The 16,591-nt window shown below is 43.6% G+C and overlaps 1 protein-coding gene across 1 annotated transcript; it reads left to right on the forward strand.

Moving 5' to 3' along the window:
• Positions 1 to 94: 94 nt before the first annotated feature.
• LOC308164045 (uncharacterized protein) lies at positions 95 to 8,593 on the forward strand (the record flags this gene model as incomplete). The annotated part of the gene is made up of 12 exons (XM_080538207.1): positions 95 to 115; positions 894 to 1,040; positions 1,139 to 1,294; positions 1,451 to 1,565; positions 1,759 to 1,829; positions 2,772 to 2,906; positions 4,254 to 4,427; positions 4,516 to 4,576; positions 5,983 to 6,137; positions 6,473 to 6,615; positions 8,321 to 8,412; positions 8,577 to 8,593. 12 exons carry the CDS (start codon positions 95 to 97, stop codon positions 8,591 to 8,593), a joined length of 1,287 nt encoding a protein of 428 aa, XP_080394333.1.
• Between the last annotated feature and the right edge of the window lie 7,998 nt (positions 8,594 to 16,591).

Genomic DNA, 16,591 nt, shown 5'->3' on the forward strand with positions numbered 1-16,591 from the left:
TTGAGATGATGTGATGAGCTTTGTGACATGGCGTGTTATCTCGCTGGAAGTAGTCATTAGAAGACGGGTACACTGTGGTCATAAAGGGAAGGACATGGTCAGCAACAATACACAGGTAGGCTGTGGCGTTTACAATGCTCGATTGGTACTAAGGGCCCAAAGTGTGCCAAGAGAATATCCCCCACACCATGACACCACCACCACCAGCCTGAACCGTTGATACAAGGCAGGATAGATCCAGGCTTTCTTGTTGTTTACGCCAAATTCTGACCCTACCACCTGAATGTTGCAGCACTCATCAGACCAGGCAACGTTGTTCCAATCTTCTATTGTCCACTTTCGGTGGGCCTGTGCAAGTTGTAGCCCCAGTTAACCTTTCTTAGCTGACAGGAGTCTTCTGTTGCTGTAGCCCATCTGCTTCAAGGTTCGAACTGTGTGTTCAGAGGTGCTCTCCTCCATACCCTGTAACAGGTTGTAACAAGTGGTTAAGTTGAGTTGCTGATGCCATTCTATCAGCTCCAACCAATCTGGCAGTTCTCCTCGAACCTCTGCCACCAACAAGGCGTTTTCACCCAGAGACCTGCCGCTCACTGGATATTTTATCTTTTTTCTTTTTCGGGCCATTCTCTGTAAACCCTAGAGATGGTTGTGCAGGAAGATCCCAGTAGATCAGCACTTTCTGAAATACTCAAACGAGCCCGTCTGGCACCAACACCCGTACCACGTTCAAACTAAATTAAATCACCGTTTCCCCATTCTGATAATTGGTGCACCTAAGGTGTACCTAATAAAGTGGCCGGTGAGTGTATATATATATTAGTCTTTCTGATGGAACATCTTCTGGTACCTGGACATTCCAAGTGAATTTGACCCCAAAATGTCTTTCATCATAGACACAACTGAATAGCATCAAGAAGCTGTCCACCATTGCCCTGGCTCTGCGGGAGCGGACCCGCACAGATTTCGCCAAGGTTCTGGAGGTGGACTACGTCAAGGGTATCATCATCTCTCTTTTCACTGTGTTCGCCTCAAATGAGCAGGTAATTAGTTAGCGTGACACTGGACGGATACATTACTGGAATTATCGCTAAGAGAAATGACATGAGATTAAGATAATCCCAATGGTCCTCTATGTTAGAAATCTGTCCGCCTGCTAGCGGTGGAGGTGTGTGTTAGCTTCGCCACCCTGCTGCCCCAGGAAGACCTGGAAACCCTGGTGATGCCAACCCTTCGCCAGGCGGCAGAGGACAAGTCCTGGAGGGTCCGCTACATGGTGGCAGACAAGTTATCTGAGGTTAGGAGGAGATTTCTTCTACATACAGAATATTTGATGCTTTAATGAACATTTGAACAAACAGCTTTGTACACTAATTTAACACCCCCCCCTCCCTTGCACGCTTGCTTTGCACACAGTTTGTATGTTAATTGATGTGTTACTGTGATGTTACAGATTCAGAAATCGGTTGGTCCAGAGATCACCAAGAACGACTTGGTGCCAGCCTTCCAGAACCTTCTGAAGGACTGTAAGGCACAGGTCAGGGCAGCTGCTGCCAACAAAGTCAAGGGTGAGTCTAGCTACAGTTCAATAGATGATCCAATTAGGTGCTGTAGGTGCAGGAAGAAAATAAAGGAAACTAACGAAAACAGACAGGTAATGTGAAGTACTGACTATAGAATAGATGCCCTGCTGCAATGAGTCCTCTAACATCCAGACAGCTTTGCAGTGTGAACTAACCCAAACTTGCTTCTGCCCCCCAGAGTTCTGTGAGAATCTACCAGAAGACAGCAGAGAGACCATCATCATGACTCACATTCTGCCTTGTGTCAAGGTACAAACTAACTTTAGACAACCATGAGTCATAAAGAGACGAACCACTGTACTTTCATCTGTTTAGATTTCTCTAGCTAGAGGCGGCCAGTCATGTGTGTTTGATGACTGACACACTCGAGTTGAACAGATTCTCTGTTGATGGAGGCCAATATCAGCTGTGTTTCTAGACCCTGGTGGGTCACTCTCCTCTCAGCCTGTTGGTTAGCATAACCCTGTAAATGCTTTCTCTCAGCCTGTCATAGCCATGAACGTGTCCATTGTAGGTAGAGCCCATGGCCGCACCCCGATAAGCTAACTTGACCTCTAATCCCCTGTCCTTCATCTGCACTGATCTGAAAACTCAGTGTGAGTGAAAGCAGCATGGCGTATGCCTTCGGTTACGTCTGCTCGGTGCATATGAAAACGATGCGGCCACTGTCAGACTACTGAGCTGGAGCCTGTGATGACGTCAGTGTAGCAGCTCCCTAAAGCCTTTAGCCAGCAGAGGGCACTGTTGTATTTTCATCTTCCATGGCGTTGTTTATGAGCAGTGTAGAGCGTCTGCTTGTGTAAACAGAACTGATTAATGTCACCACAGACCTTGTTTCTGCTGGATGTGCCAACAACAGAAAGGCCATGCAGGCAGCTTGCTGACACATGACCTGAAACCTCAACGTTTCCCAAATGAAACACTTGGTCCTCAAATTGGTCCTCGATCCCCCTTTTCTCCTGACAGTAACCATTTCTGCAGCGACTATTGCATCACGTCTGAAACACCCCCTGGTTGGAAAAGATGATATCCAATGTTGTCCACCCTGCCGATTTGATTTTGTTTATTTGGATCTCCACTATCAGTTCCAAATATAACAGCTTTGCCCCCAAGGATCCTGAAAGAGCATAAATGTGATGTTGATGATGGGTGTAGTCTGACATCTCCCTCCCCCTCTGTCCCTCCCTCCAGGAGCTGGTGTCTGACACTAACCAGCATGTGAAGTCAGCCCTGGCCTCGGTCATCATGGGCCTGTCCACCATCCTGGGGAAGGACAACACCGTGGAACACCTCCTGCCTCTGTTCCTTGCCCAGCTCAAAGACGAGGTACCCTACCTGGCCCTCACCTGCCTTCTCTCTCTCTTCCTGCTCCCAGCTCATAGACCAAGTAAAGGTGGATTGTCAATGGCTGGTGTGTGTTTGTATGGAGGAAAAACCTCGGAGTAGCTGGAGGCCTGCCAACTGTGGGATACATGACACGCTGTCTGTTCTTGCCTGACCTGGCAGATCAGATTGTCCTCATGAACTGAGACTAATGCTGTTAACCTGGAGGGTATACCATCAATGTCGCTCAAGGACAATCCAGGCTTGTTTTGATAAGTTTCCTGACATTTATAAAAGATTATTTATTTTAATTAATTAAAAGCCTTATTTGGATTTTCTTGTGAGACATATCAAAATAAGCCTGGCTTGTCCTTTGCTGGTGTTGATGGAATACCCCCCTGGTTTTAACATTGATACTGCTCAACCCTCCACCTGGTTTTAACATTGATACTGCTCAACCCTCCACCTGGTTTTAACATATTTACTGCTCAACCCTCCACCTGGTTTTAACATATTTACTGCTCAACCCTCCACCTGGTTTTAACATATTTACTGCTCAACCCTCCACCTGGTTTTAACATATTTACTGCTCAACCCTCCACCTGGTTTTAACATATTTACTGCTCAACCCTCCACCTGGTTTTAACATATTTACTGCTCAACCCTCCACCTGGTTTTAACACATTTACTGCTCAACCCTCCACCTGGTTTTAACATATTTACTGCTCAACCCTCCACCTGGTTTTAACATATTTACTGCTCAACCCTCCACCTGGTTTTAACATATTTACTGCTCAACCCTCCACCTGGTTTTAACATTGTACTACCAGATGTAGGGTAGAACGGTATATATACTATTTATATCATCCTAAAATGTTTTAGTATGAATAATTGTATTCATATTTAATATACATTTTAAATCAATTAGATCAATTATTTATGTGTCTGTCTGACACTATTTTCCCTACCGCCCATGTTTGGTAGCCAAAGGGCAAAGTTGGCTGGAAAGCTAGCGATCTTTAACGTGGGTGACTGGTGCCGTCTTTGCAAAATAAATAACCAGAAGCCGATGGTTGTTTCTCCTCTGGTGACATATAATGTGGAATGACTTGAGTCCTGGTGGTGTATTCTCTCAGCTAGCTGTTGGAACTCTGTCCAGTCCTATTTAGTTAACTAGATGGATATGGAGGGTCTGGCTACTGAACATGGTCATGAAATCATCTGGCTCTTTAGAATCAGGGTGGAAGAAACAGACCACGGGAGAGAAACAAAACAACTATGCTTATTGTCTGTTGCTGAATGTTGTTCTACTTTGTGCTCCTCTAAACACTGTCCTGTTACTGTCCCCAGTGTCCAGAGGTGCGTCTCAACAGCATCTCCAACCTGGACTGTGTCAACGAGGTGATTGGCATCCGTCAGCTGTCCCAGTCTCTGCTGCCCGCCATCGTAGAGCTGGCAGAGGACGCCAAGTGGAGGGTCCGCCTCGCCATCATAGAGTACATGCCCCTGTTGGCAGGCCAGCTGGTCAGTCTATACCCCCATACACACACATACTAATACATCCTTCTGAGTGGCATTTTGAGTTGATGGTGAGCTCCCTGTGTCTCCATAGGGAGTGGAGTTCTTTGATGAGAAGCTGAACACCCTGTGTATGGCCTGGCTTATCGATCACGGTAAGACACCTGTCCTCCCGTCTCTTCTAGAGGCATCTGTCTGTCCACCCGTTTCTTCTAGAGGCTTCTGTCTGTCCACACGTCTCTCCTAGAGGCATCTGTCTGTCTGTCTGTCCTCCCGTCTCTTCTAGAGGCATCTGTCTGTCCACCCGTCTCTCCTAGAGGCATCTGTCTGTCCACCCGTCTCTCCTAGAGGCATCTGTCTGTCCACACGTCTCTTCTAGAGGCATCTGTCTGTCCAACCGTCTCTTCTAGAGGCATCTGTCAGTGCTTCACATAATGAGCTGGCCAGCCTGTAGGACAAGTCAATATGTTTTAGTTCTGTCCCAGCTCTAGCCTGTCCCTCTCCCACGTCCCATAATGTCCTCTGTGACGGTGGGAGGGAGGTAGAGGGAAGAAGGCAGACGTGTGGGTCTGCAGCTCTTAGCCTCGTGGCTGTGATGGCTGTGCCAACGACAGGGGGATGAGAAGCAGCCGGAGAATGAGAAGGGCCTCTCTCTCTCTCCCCCTTCTTCAATTCTGCTCTCTCCTTGCTTGCAGAGCGTTTAGGCAGGTTAGACGTGTGTTGGCTACAGGCCCACACCCGATGATGACAGATGTGGACCGAACGGAAAGCTGTTCATGTACTAGCACACCATATTATTATAACAACCTAGAGCATTGTCACACACACAGAACACAGTGAATGTTTTAGGACAAAGGGCTAGCTAGGTTACATCATTGGAATGTTCCTGTGTGTCTGTGCTCTCCTTACATAAGTCCTGCAGTGAGCCGACGGGACTACAGAGGTCGGGGGTGAGACACACACACACACACACACACACACACACACTCTTTCTCTCATTAGTCTATATTTGCAGAAAGAATCCCTGCTCTTTGCTGTACAGTGTTTGCCCTGATTGATGAAGGTTAAGACTTTAGACCACCAGGCCATCAGCTATTGTGTTGAATATGAGATCTGAGATCTGGTCTGTGGCTTCTGATGTTATGTCACAGATAAGCTGATTTAGAGAGTACAGCTATCAGCAGCCTCCTATACATGATGACAGAAATATAAATATTCCGTGTGGCCTGGGGTGGTCCAGTGGTCTAGCACCGCGGTCTACAGTGACACATGCCCATGTCGGCATGGGTTTGAATCCGGCCCATGCCCTGCTGACATTCCCTATCTCCCTTCTTTACTTTCCTGTCTGTCTTCACTATAAATGAAAAATATCATTGCCCCACTCAGAAAAAAGTACTTAATAATAATAGAAATATTCCATGAAACATTGCTTTTACTAACTTGAGGTCATGGGATTCTCATTGAAGAGATTGTCTATTTGGGCAAAACCGCTCCATTTATTTAAAGGTTGTTGTTGTTGGTGTACAAAATGAATATTAAAGTATCTGTTTGCTGATGCCAGTGTATGCCATCCGTGTGGCTGCCACCTGTAACCTGAGGAAGCTGGTGGAGAAGTTTGGGGCAGAGTGGGCTCAGAACACCATCGTGCCCAAGGTGGTGGGCATGGCCAACTACCCCAACTACCATCACAGGATGACCACGCTCCTCTGCATCAACGTGAGGCCTGCCGCTTGTCTACAAGCACCTGCTGATTCATACTGAGTGTCTCTATTCTCTATTTGACTCACTTTGTTTGTTCACATTTCAGGCATTAACTGATCAAATACTTTTTCATGGAAAGCAAAATAGGAAGATACTTTTTTATAAAATGATGACATTTATAGAAAAACTTGTCAACATAATAAATGTCATGACAAGTGTCTACCAGTTGTCCTGCAGGAGTACTATCTGTGTTCTTGTGTTTGTGACCACCTCATGTCCTCTCTCAGGGAGTATTATATAATGCGTCATAACCTGGTTATTAACCATGTTTCCCTGGTGTCCCTCTTCAGGCCCTGTCAGAGGTGTGTGGTCAGGACATCACCACCAAGCAGATGCTGCCTATCGTCCTGAAGATGTCCAACGACCAGGTGGCCAACGTGCGCTTCAGCGTGGCCAAGTCCCTCCAGAAGATCGGACCAGTCTTGGAGAGCAAGTATGTTCTCAGTTAGACCACTGAACACATCCTTTAACCACCTCCACACACACCTCAACAGCAGCATGCTTATGGGATTCACCAAAAAGCCCTCCCTCCTAGTCTGACCCAGCCATAGACACATGAGTACAGCGCTCCCCATGGCTAACGCATGCTTCACTCTCCTAATCCACCATGGCATGCAGGAGTGTGGGAAAAGGGCTGTGTGAGAAACTTGATTAACTAGTATGCTCTCAGCGAGAAACTGGATTAGCTGTGTATACTACTGAGCAACTGAACTAGCTGTGTGTGTGCGCTGGGCTGTGTGGGTGTTAGACTTGGACGCTTTCCAACTTTTAATACCCGTTAAACCGTCCCCAAATAATACTGCAATTTGCGGTTCAGGGTTTCGGTTTCGGCTTAGGGTGTCATGACGATCATTTTGATTTTCACACAACAACAAAAATGTGCCTCTAGCATCCAGTAGGCTTATCAAATAATAACAATAAATAACAAAAATGGCTGTAACGAAAATGGGCATAAAAGAGCATCCTACAACATTAGGCCGTTCTTCAAGCCTATTCTAGGTTTTTGGACAGAAACAAGCATGTTTTGTGCTGCAGGCTTCAGCAGGGCACGTAACGGTCTGGGCACGCACGGTAAAGTCTTGTTGTTTGCCTCGGTCATTATCGTTAGAAAGCGTCACCGGTATTGCTATATAAAGCTATACTGCTATATGAAGCTATACTGCTATATGAAGCTATACTGCTATATATAGCTATATAAAGCTATATAAAGCTATATTGCTATATAAAGCTATATTGCTATATAAAGCTATTGTTGTCTCCTAAAGACACCCGCTTTCCCCTCTACTGTGTCCCTAAGAACTTCTATCGCCCCCCTTGTACTGTTTCTCAGTTTCTCCAGTAATAAAATTTAATTAAAATTAAAATAATAAAAATAAAAAAGGTTTTAGTAGAAGGCGATAATAGGGAGAAGGTTTTTCCTTCTATCAGTGGCCCCGGGCCCGAGCTAGAGTACTCTTCCTGCAACAAATGGTGGACTGCTGATTCACATGCTTAGTATTCAAATGTATTGATTGTAAGTCGCTTTGGAATAAGGTGTCTGCTAAATGCCAAAAATGTAAATGTAAATGTTGTTCCAACAGCTCTTTTCTGTTCTGCTGTTCTATCATGTCACACACCTGTGTTAAATCACATTGTCCGTCTCCATTGCTTCAAGTTTGGTATAGTTCACCGGTTGTTAGGTCCTCGGGTGTAAAAAGTTTAAAGAAAAATCAATAGGACAAAATAGTAATCCAATGTCACTTGAAGATCAGCGAGAATTACAGCATACAGAATGTAGCCTAGAAGTTACGTTTGTGGACCGTTGTAAACACGCGTGATACGGTCTGAGCGGAAGTCATGTGGATGGAAGAGGAAGAGGAGGGAAGGAGGGGGGGAAGTTCTGTCACTTTCATGGCATCTTAAACCACACAGACAGTGTTGCTGGATAAACACACATTAAGGTGTTTATTATATATAGCAATTTATGACATTGACCAAAAACTATTTTTTGAAGCGAGGTTTACGGTTTAACTGTAAAACCACCCAAGCCTAGTGGGGGTCAGGGGAGGCTGGTGGAGGCAGAATGTGTCAAATACAATGCAGTGATGCATGGACTGAGGAATGGTCACACCCACTGATAACTGTTTGTTTGTCATCAGTGCCCTGCAGACAGAGGTGAAACCAGTGCTGGAGAAACTGGCCACAGACACAGACAAGGATGTCAAGTACTTCGCCCAGGAGGCTATAAGGGGTATGTAGTCCTCTGTTTGAAGTCACCTGGATTATTTAATTGTAGCATATAGTAACATCTTATACGGTGTTGTATCAGTGTTTTGTCTGACATGATAGATACATTGTGATATCACCTGGGCTGATGTGAGTCATTGTGAACCTTCTGTGTTTCCTTCTCTACAGTTCTGGCCCTGGTGTAATCTCTAAACTGGCCCTGGTGTAAACTCACGCGTGGATGATTGTATCCCACACACACACACCCACACACACCCACACACACACCCACACACACACACACACACACCCACACACCCACACCCACACCCACACACACACACACACACACACACACACACACACACACACACACACACACACACACACACACACACACACACGTCTGTAATTCATGTGTTAAAATAAATGCTATATTTAAATGATATATTTATTTCTGGACTATCTGTATTTACTGCAGTCATTTCTAAAGACATCCTCTCACCCATCAGGGTTGTGTCTGGGACCTGCACACATTTAATATTAGAACAGCCATGAGTACAGAAACATTTGTATATCTTTGCACTCGATCAAATTTCAGGACATGACTTTCCCTAGATATGTGCGTTCTACCACCCAGTATCCTTACATTTTCAAAATCCCATCAGGATAGGCGGCTCTTTTAGTAGGTAAAAAGGCACGGCTGTTCTAGTGTTAAACACCCTGCTGGCTAGAGCAGGCTGAGCTTTCTTCCTCCTACAAACTACCATGGCATCGCCATGTGTCTCCAAACCATTACAATTATGATTGAAGTCTCCTTATTTGCAAATTCTCTCTATGAACAATTACAGAACTTACAAATTGTTTCTTAGGGTTAGGGTAATAAATTCAATTTCATTTATGAATCTCTGATCCAAATTCTTAGTGGTGTCTTGAGGTAATTTGAAGTAGTAGCCAAATTAATAATCCAAGTAATTAATTATCAAAAGTATTTAGACACCTATATATGTTTCTCAATTTGTAATTCTCCATTTTGTTTTGTAACCGTAGAAACGTGATAAGGCTAAATCTGGGCTTTATAGTGAATAAAGGCCTAACGCCCCTCAGCTGTGACTATTAACCATAAAGCACAGCCTCTTGTGCCTTATTGCTTAAATAAAGCATATCAGTGTGTGTGTGTGTGTGTGTGTGTGTGTGTGTGTGTGTGTGTGTGTGAGTATTAGCACATGTTTGTGCAAAATGTATGTGTGCAGTGCAGTATTAGCACCTGTAGTCTGTGTGTGAGGTACTGTGTCTCCAGACTCTGTCTCCGGGACAGTAGGGGGGGCGGGCCGCTGCTCTGGTATAACGCTAGGCTGTCCTGCTGCCTGGACGCATCTCCCTGGAATACACACACACACACACACACACACACACACACACACACACACACACACACGCAGACACAGACACAGACACAGACACAGACACAGACACATACACAGACACACACACACACAGACACAGACACAGACACAGACCAACCTGGTCTCACACATCAGACGTCAGGATTCGACGTCTGTCGTTCGCATCCAAACGCCGACGTGACATTTTGTTCTGAAAGCGCAGGGGTGCGCAGGGGTGCGCCTGTTATGTGCGCCTGTCGGGCTGGCATGGGTGGCACAATTTTGAGAATTTAACACTTAATTCCCTGCATTCTGGTCAATTTGTGCACCATACAAATGTAATATTAAACTCCCATATGTATTCTTTAAACAAACAAATCTGGGGGAGTGGTCGGAGTTAACGAGATATTGTTCCAATCCATTACCTGGCCATTACCTGCCTGTGAAAAGTATGAAAAGTTTGCATTGCCTAGCGTGTAGGCCCGTGAGAAATTGAGAGCATATAAATCACTAGATGCCTACAACTACGCAATCTGTGGTCGTGGAATACTCCCCCTAACTGTCTAAGACACACCCACTTTGATACAAGCTCCACCCACTTTAATACAAGCCACCCCCCCTAAGTGTCTAAGCCACTCCCACTTTGATACAAGCTCCACCCACTTTGATACAAGCCACTCCCACTTTGATACAAGCCACTCCCCCTAACTGTCTAAGCCACACCCACTTTGATAAATAAATTATATTTATATAGCGCTTTTCCGAGGCTCAAATACCCTGACAATATGGGGAAAACGGGAAAGTGCTGTGTCCCTTGTTGTATGAATAGATCCGACCGGTCTCAAAATGTAGCCTATAATTAATGCAAGTGCAATCGGGCTAACATTACTCATTCTCGCAGTTCCAAATGAATGAACGTTGAAGCGCACTGCCGTCGGGTTGTAAAATAGCCTAGTTTGATAGGCCTATTGACAGCGAATAAAACAGTGAAGATGACAATTGTTTCTGCTGTTGTTATTAAAATCTGTTCTCCGTTGGTTGTATCTCAAAATGTGGCCTATTAAAATCTGTTCTCCGTTGGTTGTATCTCAAAATGTGGCCTATTAAAATCTGTTCGCCGTTGGTTGTATCTCAAAATGATGTGGCCTAACTAATGATGTGGCCTAACTAATTAATGCAAGTGCAGCCAGGGGCGTGTCCAGGGGGTGGCCTGGGGTAGCACGTGCCACCCCTGAAATCTGATTGGCCACCCCAGGTGCCACCCCCCTGATTGATTGGCACACAGCTGACATGATGTATATAATTTGATGTAAAGAACTCTCAAAAAACACATACGAAATATTGTTTTAAGTACAATAAAGCTTTATTTATTTTAAGAACGTGTGGAGTGCATCTCCAGCAGTGCGATATCTGTAAACATACTCTCTGTAGACTCTCCGCTCAGGGTTGCCAGATGGGATTGACAATTTCGAGCCTAACCAGTCTAAAAACAGCTAAATCCACAAAAAACCAGCCCATCTGGCAACCCTGTCTCCGCTGCTTCAAACTCTTCCACTTGTTGCGCAAAATGGGCCAGAGTTTGTCAAATCCAATGTTGGGCATCTCGTTTCTCAAGTCCTGGTATAGACCAAAATATACAGGTAAGCCAAAGGCAAGTGGATCTGATGAAGGTAAAGCAATCTTTCTCACTTGATCTTCACCAGAGAAGAACCCCGGTGAATGATGCCCCCGCCCCTTTTACAGTCGCGCGCGTTTAGGCGGAAGTGTGGACAAAAACAACATTCTTGATCCAGAGTTAGGTACGCTTAAAATAGCTTACAACGGCTACTAGCATAAAGAAATGTCTGCTTGTTGCGTGTTCGGTTGTCAGAATCGATATTCCACGACTATCGGACTCAAGTTCTACCGAATTCCATCAGGATCAGACAATTTCAGAGCAACCGGCGGCGTCAACTGGACTGAGGAATAGATTTTAAAAAATGCTTGTGCATGTGCCGCCCATTTTATATCAGGTAAAGTATTGTAGCAACCGTGTAATAATATGTTCATTAATGTTGCAATTAATGCTCAGAAATTCAATGTTAGCACTGTTACTGTGAGCTGTGTTGTGTGCCAATGCATTCCTGTGATTGGTGGAGGTCATGGGGGGGGGGCGGGTGTTGCATTGAGGAAAGGAGAGCTTCGGTGAACTGGCGGTTTTGTATGTGGAAGTTTGCAATTAAACGCACGGATTGTAAGACAACCTATCTTGTCTTTGGCTTGGGAGGACTTCTGATTTCAAGACATAAAAGTCTGAATCTATGTCATGGTATTTGATGTACTGTACATGACCACAGATTGCGTAGTTGTAGGCATCTAGTGATTTATATGCTCTCAATTTCTCACGGGCCTACACGCTAGGCAATGCAAACTTTTCATACTTTTCACAGGCAGGTAATGGCCAGGTAATGGATTGGAACAATATCTCGTTAACTCCGACCACTCCCCCAGATGTGTTTGTTTAAAGAATGAATATGGGAGTTTAATATTACATTTGTATGGTGCACAAATTGACCAGAATGCAGGGAATTAAGTGTTAAATTCTCAAAATTGTGCCACCCATGCCAGCCCGACAGGCGCACCCCTGCGCTTTCAGAACGAAATGTCACGTCGGAATTCGACGTTTGGATGCGAACGACAGACGTCGAATCCTGACGTCTGCCGTGTGAGACCAGGTTGCACACAGAGACACAGAGACACAGAGACACACAGACACACAGACACAATAGTACTGTCACTATTACTGTCCAGCCCTGCCATAGCCTGTGTTTTCGCGACCAGGCTAATTATATCTGACTCAGAAGGAGCTCAACCAAGCAGCGAATTATTTGAGCCACATTGATGGCACCGAACGCAAGCTAACATTTTCGAGGCTTAGAACTTTATCGAGGCTTAGAACTTTATCGAGCTTCGTGGAATACCCCCCAGGTCTATTTGTGTCTGGGAGGATGCAGTTATTCTAGTTGGGCCATCTAGAAGTTGTTTAAACTCCAGACCGTCTGTGAGCTGCTTAAGGGGTTTCCTAATTGACTTGTCTAGCCAGTTACAATTCAGGTCACCAAGTACAATCACTTCAGTTTTTGAGTCACACTCTTGAAGTAGCTTTTTGAATGTAATGTAAAAATCCTTGTTAGCAGAAGGTGGGCGATAAACAACAATGAGCACAAAAGACATTTCTCGAGAAAGCTGTACATTCAGACTGATGCATTCTAAGTCATGTTCGAAAGACCAGTTTATTAGTTGACAGTTAAAATGGTCTTTGATATAAATCATGACACCACCATGTCTGTCAGCCAATCGGTCTAGTCTAAACGTGTTGTACCCTGGGACATTTAATACAGCGGATGGAGAGTTACAATGTAACCAAGTCTCACTTAGGCCTAGGAAGTCCAAGTTAGAGTTAGCAAGAAGATGGTGTATTTGCTCCGCCTTTGGGGAAAGGCTGCGGATGTTAATGTGACCTCCTAAAATACCACTCGGTTTGTGTCGCGGGTCCCAGATCAGTAAAGAGTGATTAACAGTTTTTAGTTTCAGTTTGCGGTGTTTTTTCAAAGCCAGGTTACAGTACCTTTTCAGGATTGGGTCAGTCGTGCACTGCGCGAATTTACCGGCTTCCTTGCTGCTTGGACGATCGAAGTAGTTGGAGTCATGGACTGGGTGAATAGTCGTTTGCGTTGCTACCGGAGCTCCCTCGGTGGTGACCAGCCGGCCACCGACGCCTCCCTCGCCCAGTGCAGCGGTTCTCCGCGGCCGAGGCCGCCGTTCTCTGACAGCAGTGGATCCCAGCCGGTGACGCGCGTTCAGCCGACCATCCTGGGAGACATTGGTGTTGCGCTCCAATTCACTTCTCCGTTCCCCGAGATCAATGGATGAGTCCCCGAGTTGATGTCGCTCCTATGGTCCATCCACGCCAATCAGACAGGAGACTATTGGCATCAGATTAGGTTGGTGCATACACGGGTCATTGACGGATAAGACTTTTGAATGGGCCAATTTTAAAATACTAACAATAACAATATATTTGGCCATTATTAAAACATTTGGAATGTAGTGTACACATGCATTTATGCAAAAAACCCAAATTAAGAGATTTTAGTGTTTTTAAAGTTGAATGAATAGGACACGCCCTTAAAAAAAGTCATTTGGGGCGACCGTAATTTATCTAAAAATTAATATATTTCCTTAACATTACTAATATTTTAACAAGTATCAGTAATTAAATAAACTGTTTAAGAAAGACAGGCTTGTGTGCCCTTTCATTTTTTGTAAACCATGACTTCACAAGTTTATTCTATAATGGCAGTGTCTCCCTCGTAATGCAGTTACAATGCCCATTTTTGTTCTAAAACCCATAAAACTGAGTTAAAATGTGTACAGATAATATCCACTTAAGCATAGTATACAATTGATTAATATTTGAGCCAAAACTGATGGATATTCTATTTTGAATTTAGTACAGTAATTGCCAATAGTTGGTTACCCCACATGACAGATGGTCGCCCCAAATGATGAGAAAACTGCAGGCAGTTAAAAGTCTATTTGAAATGTACACAATACAGTTCAGACTAAAGAAAACGGAACAAAGTTTTTATTACAATCTTTTCAAGTTGGTCAAGTCAAAAATATTCTTAAATTCATTCAAATATCACAGAACTAAAAAAATGTACAACGTAAAACGCGTAGGTTACAAGTTTCGTCAGGAACATTCAAATATCACAAATGTTAAAAACATTAAACATTTAAAAAGTTAAAGTGCAATGCACATTATATGCTTCAGGAACTTCTTCAAGAACAAATATTTTACAAATGTAAATGTTCACGTCCTTGTCATCTCATCTTTGTTTTTGACAATCTATGAGTGAGAGAAGGAGGGTTAAGTAGCATCACTTTTGTGGACCCTGGTAGTCACATTGCACAGGAATCAACAATTTCAGTCAATAAAAAGTAAACAGTTGTATATATGGAATAAAAACTAAACACCAACACAGTTCTATAGAGTCAATAAACAATAAACACCAACCTAGTTGCATGGATGAAATCAACACTAAACATCTACAACACAGTTGTATCAGTTCCCTGTATATGACTTACAACACAGGCTGGTTGGAGCAGTGATCATTTGTTACATTAAAACGATGTTTAGGAACATCAGCATGTAACAAACTAGGCTATTTCCATTTCATTGTTACTGTAATTTCATTGTCTTTGCTATTGTCATTTCATTCTCATTTGTCACTTCCATTTTCTTTTCGTTCCTTTATTTCCCCATTTTATTGCCATTTCATTTTCCTTACTCATTGCATTGTGACCAATGACCATCTAATCATTGTGACCAGACTCATGGTAAACTGCAGGCATTTCTTTAACACCAGGGGCCTCATTTATAGAATATGGATAAAATGTGATCTTACCCTTGGCGTACGTAGAAAACCATGTCAAAATAGTGAATCATAAAATTTCAAAGTGAGTCAATTTGACAGTGGAAACGATCGTAGCTCTACGTCAGGTCTTGACTTGACGTACGCACATTACCTACTAGTTATGCAAAGTTATTACAGGCATGTGAGCCTCACTCGAACACGTTAATGCCTACTTAACTGTAATTCATGCGAAGTGAAAGTGGCTCGTAATAAAATTAACAATGTTGTTATCAGCCGAGAAATTGTTTAATTCAAGATTTAAAGGGAACTGATGTTTATGATTGTATTTCAGTCTTCCTTTATATGCCATTAGGCTATTGTATGGTGTAATCATTCTAAATTGAGGCGTGATAAAGGCGGTCGGGTATATCCCAGCCCTCCTTCAGCCGCATCCTGCCTGATGTGATCGGGGAAATTCGGGGGCGTGCGTTTGCGACCGCGTCTATTTCTGATAAGACAGTCGATCTCCTCCTCAGTAAAGTTTCTCTTCTTTTGTTTGTCTACCATCGTGTGAACTCGTCAAAGGTGCTGCTCAACACCCCAATCAAGCCTATTTATAGCACTTGGCTTAATTCAGCCTCTATAATTGAGCCGCTATCACAGGGCGTAAATACAAAGCTCATTCACCTGCGTTCAATTTCAAGTATATTGTTATTTATAGACGGAAGTACGTACGACAGACGTACGCAATTTTAAACAAGCACAGTCCGTTTTATAAATAATGCATACGTCCATTTAGAAAAATGTGCTTACGTGCAAGTTAAAGATGACGTTCAAGTACATTTTTATAAATGAGCCCCCAGGCATTTCTGAACTTTACCCAGTCTTGGCAAGTTAGCTTCGAGACGCGAGAAACATTCTGGTGGCCTAAATTACATACACACTTAAGTTCAAGATATTACAGAAAAGGTCATTCCTAATCCTACTAACATGACAGTTTCAAATACACCAGAGAAAGATATAGCCTACTGCGTTACCTATAGTTTTTTACCTTTCTTTTTTCCTGGCAAGATAGTGGGCTCTTGCTGCAGGGTCTGCGTTGACCCGCTGCCTGTATCGAGCAGTCTTCTGTTTGCTTGTTTGTGGTGCCATCTAGAAAATAGGTTAAACTAGTTAAACATAACTAATACATCTACAATTACCTAAATGGAATGTCATGCTATACCATTTTTACATTTCTTTCATAAGATTGCACAATAATCAAAAAGAAACGTTAATTCCTAAATAGGAATGGAAAATGACTGAAATGTAGACAAATATGTGTTAAAGTATACAAAGAGTTATGCTAAAACAAAGAACTGTATGTATATAAATCATTAATAAAATATAAATATACAGAAACTACAAATACAGGACGTAT

Source organism: Nansenia antarctica (genome assembly GCF_963989245.1).
Source record: "Nansenia antarctica genome assembly, chromosome: 8".
Classification (NCBI taxonomy): Eukaryota; Metazoa; Chordata; class Actinopteri; order Argentiniformes; family Microstomatidae; genus Nansenia; species Nansenia antarctica.